This window comes from Eptatretus burgeri, chromosome 2 (assembly GCF_056783735.1).
Source record: "Eptatretus burgeri isolate ZD-2024b chromosome 2, Ebu_testis_v1, whole genome shotgun sequence".
NCBI lineage: Eukaryota > Metazoa > Chordata > Myxini > Myxiniformes > Myxinidae > Eptatretus > Eptatretus burgeri.
Window position 1 is genome coordinate 23551879 of NC_140962.1, and position 17928 is coordinate 23569806.

The 17928-nt window shown below is 44.6% G+C and overlaps 1 protein-coding gene across 5 annotated transcripts in view; it reads right to left on the reverse strand.

Annotated features, from left to right (window-relative positions):
- LOC147031599 (uncharacterized) overlaps positions 1-17928 on the reverse strand; it is a 595949-nt gene that overhangs the window by 299867 nt on the left and 278154 nt on the right. For all 5 annotated transcript variants that reach the window (XM_085865857.1, XM_085865848.1, XM_085865859.1 and 2 more), the window contains 2 exons: positions 1545-1663; positions 1023-1200 (listed from right to left, as the gene is read on the reverse strand). In XM_085865857.1, coding sequence (XP_085721983.1) covers positions 1023-1200; positions 1545-1663 — 297 coding nt within the window. The remainder of the gene's footprint in view (positions 1-1022; positions 1201-1544; positions 1664-17928) is intronic.

The window sequence follows — 17928 nt, forward strand, 5'->3', positions numbered from 1 at the left end:
CGGCTTCCGCACTTTTATGCGCACTATAATCAACCTCTTTGTCAAAAAATTTCAGCCCGATCCGTCAAAAACTGTATGACTAGTATGCAATTATATAGCGACCACCCATGTCGCCTACCGGCTTGTCTGTTTGTTTGTATGTAATGGACAGCTCTGGAGGCCAGAGGAGTCAACTGATTTTGATGAAACTTGACCGGTAGGTTCATACAAGGATCTAGTTGTATGCCTTTGAGCACCCTTGCTCTGGATGCCACCGTTGCCGAGCAACGGGACTTTGAAATTTTTGAAAAAAATCCGAAAAACGTTTTTTTTTGAAAATCAAAAATCGGCTTCCGCGCTTTTATGCGCACTATAATCAACCTCTTTGTCAAAAATTTTCAGCCAGATCTGTCAAAAACTGTATGACTAGTATGCAATTATATAGCGACCACCCATGTCGCCTACCGGCTTGTTCCCTTCTTTCTGTCCTGTAATTAAACAATTTTTTTGGTTTAAAAACTAAAAGTAAACAAAATGGGAGCCAATTGGTCATCAAAGGTCACCCAGCAAAAGGTGTGATTATTTGTTTATCATTTTTGTACATATTATATCATCAAAAGTCACGGACGAGGCTTGATATCCAACGGGGGGGAAAAAAAAAGAGTCATATGAAACGAAAGAGGGGAAAATCGAAAATGAGCAGACCAATCAGCAGCACCAAATGTAAGTAGTAGAAACCATGTAAAAGTTTAAAACAATTGCCATGAGGTTTCAGTTAACGGTCACATTGATAGCCTGGAGGGAAGCACAAGGTGAAACAAAACCAAGGAGGCAATTTCACAAGTGAGAGAACAAGGCATCAACACAAGTGAATATGGGCAAATACTGTGGTTAAGAATTTAGGATTTTGATGTGCAAAAATAAAATTCCAAGCTAAAGCAGTAAAAATTCTAGCAATGCTCAGTAAATAAACAGATTGTGTTATCATTGGATAATAACAAAAGCCATTCAGTTAACAGCTCTGGTTTGTCACATCATCTCACCTCCATGGCGTGTTATGAGAGATGTGGTGAACTCAAAGCGAGTAACCTCTCGCGTCCCATGAGCTAGCAGCGTGATGAGCTGCCCCTCATACGTAACACCTGCCCTCAGCTGTTTTATAGTGTATGTGTTGGTACCAGCAGGGACTACCACCTCACTCCAGCCTCCTTCTACACCTTTCTATGAGGAACCAGGGGAACCAGGAGAAATGCATTTCTTATGCTGCAAGAGATTGCTAAAATAAATATTAACTTAAACATATGAGATAAATAGAAACACTGTATTTACATAATTATCAGAATCTGATTTTGCTTCTCTAATCAAGCATAAAATCAGTGTACAATGTAATTCACATTGATCACAAGAGAAAGTTCTTTCAGGTTTGTTCTTTCTTTTTAGCAAAAACGAAATATTTGATTTTTAAAAACCTTTCCTGGAAATGGTAACTTTCAAGAATGCATAATAACAAGTGGTAACTAAGTTCACAAGAAAACTATTTCAATGTTTTTCAGCTGCAGACTTACCGGTTTCCATTTAAGGATGTAGCCGGTAACATGTGGAAGGTTGCCAGCATCCCATTGGATTGGGTGTGAGTTAGCTTGGGAGGCATCTGTCACAAAGACCTGAGTTGGCCTTGTGGCATCTGAGGGAGGAAACAAAGTCCAGAAAGGAAAAGATAATAAAGTAAAAGTGGAAAAAATATAAACTAGAACATCACTTAGTGGAGTGCATACTTCCACCACACTGAACAGTTCACATTTTGTATCCCACTGATCGGCTAGATCTGCATCTGGACCTGGACCTGAATGAAAATCTAATTGGCTTGTTCTTGTCTTTGAACCAACTCATCTGCCGAGCTTTGTCATAACTCGTCCACAACCTTTTGCAATATCGTATTTTATATAATTTTTGGCCCCATCTCTCAATGGTGAAGAATCACTTTATATATATATATATATATATATATATATATATATATATATATATATATATATATATATATATATATATATATATATATATATATATATATATTGTATCCAGATCCAGATTCGGAACTTCACCAAAATTGTATCAATTCGTCCTAGTCACACACACACAACCTGTCTACCAAGATTTGTCTGATTCCGTCAACAACTTTTTGAGATATCATGACATATACAGTAGACTAGGCGTAAGTCGTCACCATCGGGACCGAGAAAAAAGTGACGACTTAGAAATGTGACGACTTACGCGTATGCGAACATTCATGATGACTGTGGGGTGAAGGATGAGGTCGCGCGTGGCCTGAACACGTGTGAGCCGGCTATTGTACCAAAAGGAAAACACAATCCTCGGGGCATAGGTGGGGGTGAGTTGGTGAGTTGGAAAGTGATCAAGCAAAGATGGAATTCATGAATCAGTTTATCAAAAGTAAAGATAATGAACAACTCTGGAAGACAACTCGTATACCATCGGTAATGGTATGGTGACAAATTACATGACACACAGTCATCGTGGTGATGATTACCACTCAATGCCTATGTGTAAGTGAGTGCGGTAATGTACAAAACAAGCCAAGATAAAACCATGATCGGACTTCAACACTAAGCTCGATCGATCCTTTACTTCTTCGCGAAGTAATCCGTTATGTTTGACTGCCTCAAACTCTTGGGCATCTGGTGCATGAGAAAGGATTCAAACCGGTCATTGTATTCCATGATGTTGGCTGGGCAATCCTCCACCGAAAGACAGTATCGGCCGAATATTTGGCCGAATCGGCCGAAACCGAATATTTGGCTGAGCCGACATTTGCCGAAACCAGATGATGAGCACGTCATCGACATCTTCAAACGACACATTTCATGCATTTCACACTTCCCACCGGCCTCACGATCTTCTCCACTTGTCCAAATATCTTGCCCTTATTCTTCAAGATATCGTTCAATGTCTGCCGTTTGATGTCCAACTTCTCAGCTATGTCTGTTTTCTTCATCAGTGGATTTGCCTCACAAAACTGGATAATGTCGTATTTTTCTTAGTAGGTTTTAGTTGTAAGCTTACGCTTAGTCGCCATTGTCCTGCCTGCAGTGCGATCAACGTGTGTACGCAGTTATAAATAGCATATCACTGGCGGTGTACACCAATGAGCGAGCATCACAATTCCATGAAATCGGGCTTCTCACGAGGCAGCAGTTCCGTGTGACGAGTTAGGAGTGGTAATTTACTTGAGTTTCCATTACGTGGGAATGGACAACATCTGATGACTTAGACGAAGTGACGACTTAGAGATGACGACTTACAGAGGGATGACCCTTTATTCAAAGGGATTTAACATGAGATAAATTCGGGACTTTTTGGCGCTGCCGACTTAGGCGAAGTGACGAGTTACATGCTGCCGACTTACACCTAGTCTACTGTATATCGTTTTTGCTCTTATTTCACAATTTTAATTATTAGACCTATGTTGACGTTTAACTCTAAAAAGAAGAATTGGTAGTTGAATTTAGTGACCTGATATGCAAATCCTGTTCAAATTTCAAGTCAATTGGATGAAAATTGAGGTTTTAGAAATTTTACCAAAGTTGTTGACCTTTTGGCCTGTTGACCTCAAAAATAATTGGTGGTGGACTTCAATGACAAATATGCAAATCCTCTTCAAATTTCAAGTCAATCAGATGAAAATTGACAATTTTAGAAATTAGGCTGATGTTGACCTTTTGGCCAATATTGACCTCAAAAATAATAGTTGATTGAATTCAGTGACTTGATATGCATATGCTCTTCAAATTTCAAGTCAAATCAGATGAAAATTGAGGATTTTAGAAATCTGGCCTATTTTGACCTTTTGGCCTGTTGACATCAAACATAGTTGGTGGTTGAATTCAGTGACCTGATGTGCAAATCCTCTTCAAATTTGAAGTCAATCGGATGAAAATTGAGGGTTTTCGGAATTAGAAAAATTTGTTGTCCTTTGGCCAATGAGGACCATTTGACCTCAAAAATAAATAGGATTCTGTCAGACAACCAACTCCACCATTTTGTGATTTTGTGAAGATCGGTTTAAATTTAAAGATCGGTTTAAAATTGTGACCTGCAGGCAATTAAAGGTGAGCAGATGAACAAACGGAAGCGATCAACATACTTGTCAAAAACATTTCTGTTTTTGCCAAGTAATCACAGACTAGACCAGGGGTCGGGAACGTTTTTGACTCGGAGAGCCAATAAAGCAAAATATTTGGAAAACTATTTCAGTGAGAGTCATATAATATATTTTAAGACTGAATTCAACTAAATGTGAGTATAATAATCCTCTGAATTTATTCTTTTAAATAATGTTGTTATAATGCTCACCATTAATGGGACTTCTGGTGCTGCATGGATTTGCTGATGGCTTTGTAGTCTGGTTGGTACTTGGTGAGGTTAAGCTTCATGCAAGCGTTGAGGCTTTCATCCGTTAGACGTGATCATAGGTTGGACTTGATGTTTTTAAGATGTGAGAATGACTGCTCACATGCATACGTAGATCCAAACAAGGTCAATACAGCAATACTCACACGCTGCAGTGTGAGGTATGTGACAGGAAGCGCGTTCCAAGTTTTGATAATCAGCTCGTCTTCGGGTTGAAGTTTTTTCATTTCTGTCCACATGTGCTTGCTCGCCAACTCTGCTTTCTGTCGTGCGATTCTTTCCAAATCTTCATTCAGTGACTTGAACTTATTCACCCACATGTCTGAGGCCTTCAGGTCAGCCACTTCTGCTTCAAAATCTCTGACGGAGACACCAGGAATGTAACTCAGGTCGGCTGTGTTCAGTGAACACTCGTTTGGATGGGTGATGAACTTAAAAAGACGAGTGTGCTCACGAAATTCTCCAAAGCGTGCTTTGAATAACTGTAGGAGACTGGATGTGAAGCCAGCTAACTGGTGGAGATCAAAGTTTTGAGTGGGCTCACTTGCTGTGCATGCATCTTTAAATTGTCTCAGTTTTTCAAAATGTAGTAAACGACCTGTTTCAAGATCCATGATAAAGAGCTCCAGCTTGTTTTCAAAAGCAAACACGGCTTGTTGAAGGGATAACACTGTATTTCCAATGCCTTGCATTTTCACGTTGAGCTGGTTCAGATGTTCAGTCATATCCACGAGATAGTAAAACTTGAGGAGCCACTCAGTTTGGCTAGCTCAGGATGCTCAATCCCTTTCATTTCAAGGAAAGTTCGGATTTCCTTCAGGCAAGCCGCAAAACGGATAAGCACCTTCCCTCTTGACAACCAACGCACATTGCTGTGCAAAAACAGACCGTGATAGTTATTTCCAACTTCATCCAGCAGTGTTTTAAACTGGCGAGCATTTAAGGCTCGGGCAACAATAAAGTTGATCACACGAATGACCAGCGACATCACTTCGCCAAGCTGTCCATCACACATCTGAGCACAAAGTGCCTCCTGGTGTAGAATGCAATGGAAACTTAGGATGGGTCTATTTTCATGTTCACGGAGAAGCGCCACAAATCTTTTGTTTTTCCCCACCATACACGGAGTACCAGTGTACTGGGCCGGTGTATACCCCGGTTAAAATAGGTGTACCATATCCCTGTGGCGTAAGAGGCGACCAGGGTTGTGTCAGGAAGGGCATCCGGCGTAAAACATGTGCCAAATCACTATGCGGATCATACGGATGATCCGCTGTGGCGACCCCTAACGGGAGCAGCCGAAAGAAGAAGAAGAAGACACGGAGCACCATCAGTACACACCGAGATAAGTTTATCCATTCGTAGATTTTTTTCTTGAGCGAACTCCATGAAAGACTTGAATAAATACTCACCTCTTGTGGACCCTTTTATTGGCAGAACAGCAAGACTTTCTTCGCGCAGTGTATCACCAGCAGCATATCTTGCAATCACACTGAACTGCGACAAATGGCTTACGTCTGTTGACTCATCCAAAGCCAGGGAAAAGAACGGCGCTGTATTTATGTCCTTCACTTGCGTTTCCTCCACTTGGTTTGCCATCATGATGGTACGATCATGAACAGTTCTTGCCGACAGAGGCATGTCTTGTATCCGTTTGATTATCTTGTCTTTGTTCGGAAGATCATCAAAAAGTTCATTGGCGACATCCAGCATGAACGTTTTTGCATAATCGCCATCTGTGAATGGTTTTCCGTTCCTCACTATTGCTAAAGATCCAACAAAGCTGGCGGAATTATAGTCACCTTGCCGGGTCCATACGCGGAGTTGCTGCTGGCTGGCTTGCACCCTGCTCAGTAGCTCTTGGCACGCTTTCTTTCTGCTGTCTCCCACAGGGTATTTTGATGCAAAGGTAGCATGGCGCGTGTCGAAGTGCCGCTTTATATTCGACCGTTTCATCGATGCAATTTTGTCATTGCAAATTAGACACACCACAGAACCTGCTCTCTCCACAAAGGCGAATTCTTCGGCCCATTCGTCCTGAAATGTACGATACTCCTCATCTTTTTTTCTTTTCGCCATCTTCTTCGTCGAAGGGTTAGCTTTGAGCAAATGAGAGAGAGGGAGATGTTGACCCAAGTGAGTCTGGCTGGCCTGCGCACGGGCTGACATACTCGAGAGGTGCGGCGCGGCCGGCCGACTCTGGGATGCTGTCGCCTCAGCGGTGGCGCGCGATTGGTCGAGATGAATTCCGTGACGCGTCTCGGCGGCGGCACGTCATTGGAGGAACCGAAATCACGAGTCGCCTCAGCAGTGACGCATGATTGGTCGAGATGAATTCCGTGACGCGTCTCGGCGGCGGCACGTCATTGGAGGAACCGAAATCACGAGTCGCCTCAGCGGTGGCGCGTGATTGGTCGAGATGAATTCCGTGACGCGTCTCGGCGGCGGCACGTCATTGGAGGAACCGAAATCACTACTCGCGTCGGCCGCATGACTGGACGAAACAAAAACCGCTTCAGACAATTCGGAGGTGTTTTTTCTTCTCTCCTTCTGCCAAGTTCAGCCCTGCACGTGAATGAAGCACGACACCATTCAAACTATAGGTAAAGCTTCTGTGAGAAATATTGGGCTTTCCAAGTTTCAAACTCCAATTTTATCTGCGAGCCAGATGCAATCATCAAAAGAGCCATACCTGGCTCGCGAGCCACACGTTCCCGACCCCTGGACTAGACCAACCAATATATGTGTGAATATTCAATTTGGCAACTAACAATTCCCAAACCCATCCAGTAATAAATCACTCACAATTGTTCCCCTTTTCACAGGCACTAATCTGAGAGTTTAAACCCCTGACAAATTCCATAACATGACCAACTCATATATCCGTTCTAAATCTCATATCAGAGTTGCTTTTTAAAATTCTCTCATCATCTTTGGTCAAAGTATCAATAAAGATGTGCACTTTCATTTTATCCCACAAATTGATGGGAGTAAGAGGGAGGGGAGAAGGGTTATTTTCCACTTCACTGGCCATTTTATGTGAGTGTCATTGATCAGTGGTATTACAACTACTTCTTACATTCTTATATCACGAGCAAATACCACCCGACGCTTCCATGATGGGAATACGAAGGGGGGGGGGGGAGAAAAAGAGTGGGGGGGGGAGAGAAAGGGCTGGGGGAGAGAGAGGGATGGGGGAAGGGAAGGCAGCATGAAGTGAGGGGAAGGGAAGGCAGATGTGTCGTGGAGCGTTAATTATGATTCATACTGTATCAAAATTATTCTGCATAGAATAACAGTAAAGATGGGAACAAAATAATATCTGAATTCCATTTTCTAAAGGTCATACTATAAGTAACGCCTGGAGAAAAACAGCATCAGGGCACGACTGGAGATAAACACCATCCGGAAACAAACACCGCCAGGACACGTCCAGGGAAAAACACCGCATAGAGACAAACACCGCCTGGAGAAAAACAGCATCAGGGCACGACTGGAGATAAACACCATCCGGAAACAAACACCGCCAGGACACGTCCAGGGAAAAACACCGCACAGAGACAAACACCGCCTGGAGACAAACTCCACCCGGACGCTTCCAGAGCCAAGCTGTCCGGAGATAAACACTGCCTGGACACATCCTGAGACAAACTCCCATCCAGATATAAACACTGCCAGGACACATCCGGGAAAAAACTCCCGGCTGGACAAAAATACCACCCGGACACGTCCAGAGATAAATACTGCCCCAACATGTCCGGAGACAAACATACACTGTACAGACATGTCTGGAGACAGCTGGAGAGAGATGTATGGGTGGGTGCTGCACTGTATTCGGAGGGGGGCAGAGTGAGGATGGGACAGAGAGTGAGGGAGAGGTGAGGATAAGGGAGCTAGCAGAGAGAATATGTTATGCTTTATGAAAAGAACACACACACACACACACACACACACACACACACACACACACACACACACACACACACACACACACACACACACACACACACACACACACACACACACACACACACACACACACACACACACACACACACTGTACTAGTACTTGGCCAATATGGGCAATTTTTGGGGAAATCGGCAGATTGGAGTAGTCAGTGTGATTACCGACTATAGTACGTATTGGATACAATCCAAAAACCTTGAATAGCTTTCACCCTTGTGTTGGGGGAATTTCAATAAACAAATTTAAAAAAACAACAACATTGTATTATAGATGTTTCAGGGAGATGTGCTTAAACATTAATCTTTATAAACAGCTGCCAATCATCAAGTGATGGGTGGAAAATAATTTCCTGTGTAACTTGGAAAACATGTGAATATGGAAAACTATATAAACACGTCAATATGTTAATTTAGAAAGCACAAAAACTATAGCACTTACAAAATCGGGTATTATCAAATATATTGTTGTGGTTACCAAATTCGCAAACCACCATTCAGGTCCCTTAGGTGAGGTATCTCGGTAAGTACATGTGTAGTTAGGCCCAAACCCGTTGTCTAGTGAGAATACATGTCATTTATGCGAGCTGCGACTCTTCAGGATAGCCGTTTTTCTTTTACTATCTTTATTTTGGACCAACCGCCATGATTACCACCACAATCACAACATCAACCACCAACCACAACTCCGCTTCACCACAACCGCCACGACCTTCACGTCACACCTCGCAACCGTAGCATCGCCACCGTTCTTGCCCCGCTGTGGGTACCGGTGTTGGACTCGTGCAGGGCGCGCGTCGAACAGCGTGTACAAAATCACGGATTTTGTGCTTCAAAAACGGATCAAAAACGACACACGCCCACTTTTTGCCGTCCAATCGGTGAGCGAGGGACGATTTGGCCCCGCCTCCAGGACGATCGATATATGCAAATTTGTGGATCAAAAAGTCTTCACGCCCACTTTTTCTCGGGCCAATGGGGAGCGAGGTGAAAGGTCAAAGGGAGGGGGTCAAAGGCGAAGCTACGGGGGGGATAAAAGGACCGTGTTCGTCAGTGAGGAGAGTCGGTCGGAGAGTCAAGAAGAGGAGAGTCGGAGAGTCCAGAGGCGGAGAGTAGGAGAGTCGGAAGCAGAGGGTCAAGACTTCGCGGGCGGTGGAGCTGCTCGTCGTGTGCGTTGGAGTCGGAACGGAGGGGACGAGCTGTGGAAAGGCGGCGACACCAGACGAGGGGGTGCTCGCGTCGTGCAGGGAGCTGCACCCGAGGGAGGCCGACAGCGCGACCTGGCCGAGGTGGAGACGCACACCGGGGATAATAAAGATCCTCTATACCCCGAGCATCAGCAACCCCCTCCTGTTTCCCCCCGCGCTGAGATAGTGCGACCAAGGGGGCCCCTTTCCCACCCCCCTGCCAGACACTGCCCGCGGGGTTGGGGCGCCATCGCCGCTCCGCGTCTCATCACCAGACGGGTAGGCGCGACCCGGTCTCGGCCTCAGGCCCGCCTCATCCTTGAGGGTATTCTTTCCTTGGTTTTGGGTATGTGTTGGCGGCGCCGTCTGTGAAGTAGAATTGTATAAGTGTTGCCGTGTGCTCGGTAGTCGGTATTAGCTCTGCATTGTGTTTTCGCTTTTATATTTGCTTTTTGTGTAAATGGCATTGTGTCTTTTCTGTGTGCTTTGGGTGGAATTGAATATGTGTGCTTCCCGTGTGCCGCGAATAAATGTGCTTTGTGTTGAACTGTTTCCCGCTTCGCTTCGTCATTTCTCCCATTGAATCCTCATCTTGCTTCACGTAAAGGGTTGGTAGTGGGCTGAATACGCCCGATAATTAATCGAACCGTCGAGGTCGACGATAACACTGCTCGGTTATTCTGATAGTACGGAACGGGTCGCTTAAGTGGCCCGTGTCCGAAGTCGACCTGCGGCGAGGTGCGATCGCCCGGTCTACCCTCCGCGTGGGTACTTAGGTAGGTCGAATTTGGCGAGCAACCCTATCCCACGCGGGGGCTGATTGGCTCGATCGCGGTGAGACCGAAAGGTCCACCCGTGACTGGTTCCCAGCGTTAGTCCGAGAGGGTCACGACTGGATTGTCCGTCCGGTGGGCGACGTGCCGCGATTCGAGTTACGTGGCCGCCAGCACACCGGCGGGCGCGAATCCGCAACAATATTTTGAAACTGACAAAGAGAAACCATATAACCTTTCTAAAGCACGCCGAAGTCAAGTATAATAACCAATTGCTTTAGAAGCAGTCACAAGGACGAAGGAAAATGGGATCGCTCGTACGCTGCTGAGGTAAAAAGTTGAAACCATCACCCCCCATCATCATCATCATCATCATCATAAGGTACAGGATGAAACTTTGCCACCACGGCACCTGTAACAAAGCATGCAGGCATGCACACATACTCATGGAGAGTCCCTTTACAGTTCCAAGTCTACCCATATGTACCACCATCTTGTAGCAGCTGCCGACTATACATCCTGATCGAGACACGAACAGTAAGATTGTCGACTGTCGGGCGCTTGGAAACTGGCTTAAGCACTCAAGCAAGCACTCCAATTAGAGGTTAATAAGGAACGGCTGGCTTGGCAAGTGATAGCAAGCTGATTGGTCACGGCACATACCCGCAAAAAACTAAACATCGCCAATTTCTTAACATTTTCAGAATTCACTCCAGATTTCGAGCTATTTAGTCCACATGATCCGATCCTTGAAACTCACACTATATTTCTATAATATACTTGAGTTCGTCTGTGAGAGCAGATCATGGAAAAATCACATCATATAATGCATGAAATCGCACCAGGCTCCTCATATGAAAACTATAGCAATTACAAAAGTGATGTCTGCAGCGATTCATGGGTATGTAGATGAGGCATTCAATGATTCATCCATCCATCCATTGGGACCATACTCTGTGCGGAACGTTGGTACTGCTAAAGCAGTCTCCTTGGCTATTGGGCACAATCCTGGACGGGTCGGCATTCGATGATACGAGTGAGGAAAGTGAAAAAAAAACAACATTTTCAGCACCTTATCGTTAACAAACCGTTGTGGCCTGTTCCGTCTCAAGGAATTGTTCAGCAGGCCAAACAAAATGGCGAATTAAGACCCCAGCGAGGTAATCCATGATGCGCCTTAAGACCCCATCAAGAGTGAGATATCCGAGGATGCATCTGATGAAGTATATTATAAAATAACGCCGTCAATTATCTTGAAAAGGGAAGTTTTAATACATCCAAACACACAATTTTCATTCATGTACTCCCTTAGTATGTATGCAATGTTTCGGGCTGCTAGGTTTCATGGTTTTGGAGATATGGAGGACATGCCCGCGTGCGCGCGCGCGCACACACACACACACACACACACACACACACACACACACACACACACACACACACACACACACACACACACACAATTATTATTATTATTATTATTATTATTATTATTATTATTATTATCATAGATATACCAAAACCATCAGGTCACATTTTCCAGAACTAAATAAAAATATATATATTTTTTGTATACCTTGTCGAGGCTCGTATGAGAGCGAACACACAACGCACAGCAAGGGGGCATGAGACAAGAGGGGCAGGAGAGGGAAGGACAAAACAGTGGGGAACAGCCACATTAGGTGAACTGTGGAAGGGAGAGGGATGGGGATGGGACGGGGAACATGGCGAAGAGAAGATGGACATTAAGGGGACTTTCAGGAAGGAAAGCAGGGGAATTGAAGGAAGTGGGCTTGGGTGGATTATCAGGGGTAGAAAAGATTGAGGATTTGGATGGGGGATGATAAGAGGTGGTGGTGAACAGCTGTTTTGAAATCCTGGAGGGAAGAATGGGAATGAATAGAGTGAGGAAGTTTATTCCAAAGGTGGGAAAAAAGAGGAATGAAAGAGTGAAGATGAGCAGTGATTCGTGATTTTGGTAGTTTTAGCAGAAGGGGGTTGTTGGCGGACCTTGAGCACCCTGTAGAAATGTGGTGGGGACAAATCGCAGAGAGAGCAGGGGGGGGCAAGGCTGGAGAGGAGTCGGTAGAAGACAGAAAGACCACCGCCCAACCTGCGGTGATTGAGTGAGAGGTCCAAAGACTCAGCTTCATTGTGGAAGATGACGATGATCGTAAATGCCCTGGTTTCGACAGTGTGAAGCCGAGAAAGGTGGGAGGCAGGAGCACCAGCCCAGAGGGGAGAGCAGTACTCCATCAGGCTACGGACAAAAGCTTTGTAAGTGGTCAGGAGCTCAAGAGGGCCAAGGAAGGACTTTTCACGACGGAGGATTCCCAGTCGGCGACTGGCTTTTGAGGCGAGGTTGGAAATGTGACTTTCCCAGGAAAGGTCATGGCAGATAGTGAGACCCAGAAGCTTGAAAGAAAAGACTTCTTCCAGAGGATTGTTGAGAAAGTGAATGGGGGGGTTTGATAAATGGTCCTTTCGAAGAGACATTGTGAGAGTGTGAGATTTGTCCGGATTGAAAGACATGTTCCACGTGTTAGACCAGTTTGTGATTTTATCCAGATCTGCAGTGAGCGAAGAAGCTGCTGCTTGCCGGTCTGAGGGATGACAGATGGTACGGCAGAGGGTGGAGTCGTCAGCAAAGAGAAATAGAGGATTTTCCAGAGAGTCCGAGAGATCATTGATGAAAACCAGAAAAAGAACAGAGCCCAGAACACTACCTTGAGGAACTCCAGCCTGCACAGGAAGAGGGGATGAAAGAACTCCATTTAGGGCCACACGTTGACTGCGACAGGAGAGGAAGTCTGCGAGCCATGAGTGGAGATGGCCTTGAATACCATGGGAAGAGAGTTTGGTGAGTAGGGCAGGGTGCCAGACTGTGTCAAAAGCACGTGATATGTCCAGGGATACGGCTCGGATTTCCTGTCTGGCATTGAGGACCTCCATCCATTGATGGGAGAGCAGAAGCAGCATATCCAGGGTTGAGTGACCTTGTCTGAAACCAAATTGATGATTGGAAATCAAGCCATTGGAGAAGAGGAAGGATTTCATGTCTGAAGCGATGATGGATTCCATAACCTTGCTGATGATTGGGAGAAGGCTGATTGGTCTGTAGTTACAGGGATCTGTTTTTGCACCTTTTTTATGCAGGGCAGTGATGTTAGCAGATTTCCAAGCAGAAGGCAGATGACCTTGGGCAAATGAGAGGGTGAATAGAACAGAGAGAGGGTGAGCAAGAGCAGAAGAGCAGGCTTTGAGGACACGTGGGCTGATGCCGTCTGGACCGGTTGCAGAATCTGAGTCGAGGTTTGAAAGCAAGCTCTCCACCTTGTCAGGAGAAAAGGACACAGAGTCCAGGGACAGTTGGGTGCGACTGGGTAAGGTGGGTAGAGAAAGTGATGGGTTTCGGACACAAGATTTATCTGCAAGCACCGAGTCTAGACATTCAGCTTTATCACATGTGGAATCAGCAGTGCGGCCATTTGAGGTAAGGGTGGGGATGGAGGGGGAACATACACCAGAAACAGATTTGATTAAACGCCACCAGGATTTTGAGGAGGGAGAGAGGTTTGAGAGTTCAGACTTGAGATGAGAAAGATGTTGTTTTCTGGCTCCCCTGAGGGTAGATACACACTTGTTCTGAGCTTTATGGAAGGAACTGAGATTACCCTCAGTTGGGTTTGCTTTCCATGAGGCAAAGGCAAGTTGTTTCAGGACAACTGCCTCGCCACAAGCTTCAGTAAACCAAGGGCGGGAGGAAGGGTAGGACAACTGAACACGAGAGGGGATAAATCTGTGCATGAGGGAGAGAAAGTTTCTTTGAAAGAATTCCCAGGATGAGTTGATGTTTGAGAAAGTAGTGAAAGGAGACCAGTCTGTAAGTTTGAGGGTTGCTCGGAGACCCTGCCAGTCGGCTTGAGTGAAATTCCAGACTCGACGGCGGTGAGGTGGTTCTCTGATAACAGCCAGAGAGATGTCCACTTTTACAAGGACGTGGTCAGAAGAACCGATTAGAGAAGAGGAAGAGCAGCAGATATTGTCAGGGAAATTTGTCAAAATCTGATCCAGAAGAGATGGAGTACCATTGGTTGAGATCCAGGTCGGGAAGTTGACCAATTGAGTCAGTTCTAATGAGTCGCAGAAAGCTTTTGCTGAGGTCCCATGACGGGTGAGAGAGGTACCCACACCGAGCCAACTGGCGTGATGACAATTGAAGTCAACACATAAGAGGAAGAGAGAGTTTGGATGAGAAGATAGAAGATGGTCCATGTTTTCGGATAGTGAGGTGTAGATGAAGTCATCACTGTTCGGTGGACGGTACCGTATACATATAAACATGAGGTGGGAGTGGAGGGGAAGCCGTAGCCACATGTATTCCTGGGGGTGTGGGGGAGTGAGGGCAGTGCATGGAGAGTGAGGAATAGAGTCTTTGATGAAGAGAGCAACACCTCCACCAGGACGAGGCTCAGGTCTGTCATAACGGAGGAGGGAGTAACCGGGTAGAGATACTTGGGAGTCAGACATGTCTTGGGAGAGGAAAGTTTCTGTTCGGCAGATTATGTCTGGTTTGTCAGTGGCAACCTGTATGGAAAGATCTGAAAGGTTTGAGCGAAGGCCCCGGACATTTGAGGTCCACACTTTTAATGAAGAGGTAGTGGAGGAGGCTTTGGGTGCAGGGGGTGGGGGGAGGGGGAGGGTAGGACAAGGGACGAGGGGGTAGGCAAGGAGGGTTGTTGAAAGAGTGTGGGGTATTGCAGAATAGCTAGGGGAGGGGGCCGAATGAGGAGGAGAAAAGGCTCTGTGGTTCTGGGGGAGAGGGGGACAAGAGACAAGGAAGAAGGAAGTTGAGGATTTGAGGAGGTGGAGTGAAGAGATGGAGGTGAGAGGGCAGTGGAGGGAGGCAGGTTGGTGGATGAGAGGGGAGCAACTTTGACAAGGATGAGTGAGGGGGATGAAAGGTGGGAGAAAGGTGAGGAGGGAATTTTTGAGAGAGGTGAGAGGGAGGCTTGGAGGGAGAAGAGTGGGATGGTTGCTTTGAGAGTGAGAGTGAGGGGTGAGGGGGGTGAGTTGGCACTGAAGTTGGAAAAACAAGAATGGTTGATGGAAAGCGAGCATTCAAAGCAAACTGTGGTTTTTAAAAGTTTTCGGTCAGAGATGCGATTTAACACAATTCTTGATGGATGCAATGAAGGCGAATTCAGAGAATGGAGAGAAGAAGCGCTGTAATAGTTGGATTTTTTAGGCAAGGAATGAAGGAAAGGTCGAAATGAGAGCAGTCTGTTAAAATAGCAGAAGAGTAGTGCATTATGAAACAGTAAAGAGTACCACATGTGTGAGAGAGGAAGATGAAGCATTATAAGATCGTTTTTGTTGTTAATATTAATGTTTGAGAGAGTTTTCAACAGATTAGGTCATGGAAGTGAAGAAAAAAAAATCGACGAAGAAGACGAGGAGGAAGTTAAGAGGAAGAAGAAGAAGCAGAATCGGGAGAAGGTCAGCGTGTTGTTTTGTTGTTGGATTTTTTTTTTTTTTTTTGAGATAAGAAAGAGATTAGTTGGGAGAATGGGGGATGTTAGGAAAGTGGGGAGGATGAAAATTGAAGGTAATGGGGAGGATAGAAATTGAAGGTAATGGGGAGAAAAAACAATAAAACAAACAAAAAAAAGAACGATCGAACACCGAGTGGAACCGGTAGGCCTCAAGCCTAAGCCTGGCTTAGGCCTCAAACAACCGGTAAGAACGTCGACAAAAATACTCACAAAATAGCACGATTTTTGAAACAAAACCGAACTGGGAACACACAGTAACATGTGAGTGAGAAAATTAAACAGTTAAAACGGGACAGATAACGACCGGAAACAATTTTGGGAACGTCAGCAGAGAGCCCCTAAGGAGACCTCTCGTCGCTCCAAACCCGGAACCAGAAGTCGGAATATTCCCTTGAATATTCCGACGTGCATAAAATATTCCCTTGTGCATAAAACATAATTGAAATAAACAAAACTTAAGGAAAATATCTCAATTCCCGAGTTGACATTACACTGTTATCCTTCACAGGCAGGCAGGCATTTTCACAGGCAGGCATTTTCATTCATCAATGAGTGTGTTTTCAATCAGAGAGGATGTCACATCCTTCAGCAGGATGTTCCATCTGCTAGCATTTGTTGGCAAATGCTATTTAAGATTCCACAGTACCTTTCAAAAAGAATAGGTCACTGAAAGATGACATTCTTTTTGAAAGATACCGTGGAATCTTTTGCATTTGTCCAACTGTTCAACCCTGTCCAACTTTAAATTCCTACCTTGATATATGGGAGACACAGCATCAGTGGAATAACTGTACCTTAAGGAATGATGCAAACCTGCAAGCAGCCCTTGCATATGCATAAGTGGATGAATGAATGAACGATCGACAATACATAGTTCATTGGTCATTGCAGTCAATAATTATATATATATATATATATATATATATATATATATATATATATATATATATATATATATATATATATATATATATATATATATATATCACCCAGATGCTCTCATTGACTTCCTGAATTTGCCTCCAATTATCTTCTCTTAAATTTAAAACTTAGTCAATACTAAGTGTTCTTCGTAAAAGTAGCTTACACAGGGAACACTAATGGATGCTACTATTTGATCAGTGCAATGATTAGTATTCTGGAGCAAAAGGTAGTTCACTCAGGGAAACATGGCAGATCCTAAAAGTAACTGTCTGTGTACTGAGCAAGTGTAAAATTCTCAGACAGAATATCGACTTGAAAGCTAGAGCAGCAACAAGAAGCAGATTGAGTATGCCTCCTGACCTAGTGAAACCACAAAATGGCAACACGACTTTGACTTCATGAACAATTTTTGAAGATGAGATAACTTTACAATTTTTGCCAAACAATTTTTGCCAACCCCCCCCCCCCACAAAATTTGCTGAAACATCCCAAATGGTGAAATTATGTCATTTTACAAACTCACTTGCTTATGTTGACATGAACATCAATGCAAGAGGGGGTTGGGATTGTTCTTGCTTCTTCTTCTCATTAGTTATGGATGGTTTGCTTCAAGGAATGAGGGGGTGGGTGGTGGGATGAGGGGAAATAGTTGTTGCCTTAATTTGCAATTCTGGCATTAAATTAGAGCAAAAGCATCCCTTGCAATGGAAACCATCTGTTTTATGCAACATTGAGAAATGTATAAACCAAAGCCAGTGGGACTATTGTGCTAATTATAGTCATTTTTTTCGATATTATTCTCAAGCCAAACCATGGTCAAAACAACAAACAAGTGTCCAATAGAAGTAGAGCAGAATATCTTCCGTATCATCTTTTCAGACCGATATCTTTTGAATTTCTTCATGTTTTGTAATGCATAGTTAAGTTGTTACGCCCCTGCCTTTTCAAATGCAAACTCTTTAGACTACTAGTCAGCATGAATTAACTGAAAAAAGAAGCTTCTCAGGCAGAAGGGCACAGCAAAAGAGACTTCAGGCTCAACTGCCTTGTTTTCACTTTGAATACTTTTTACGTTCCACATAGTCCCTAAACAGGTAGTGAATTTAGGGCTGGTTT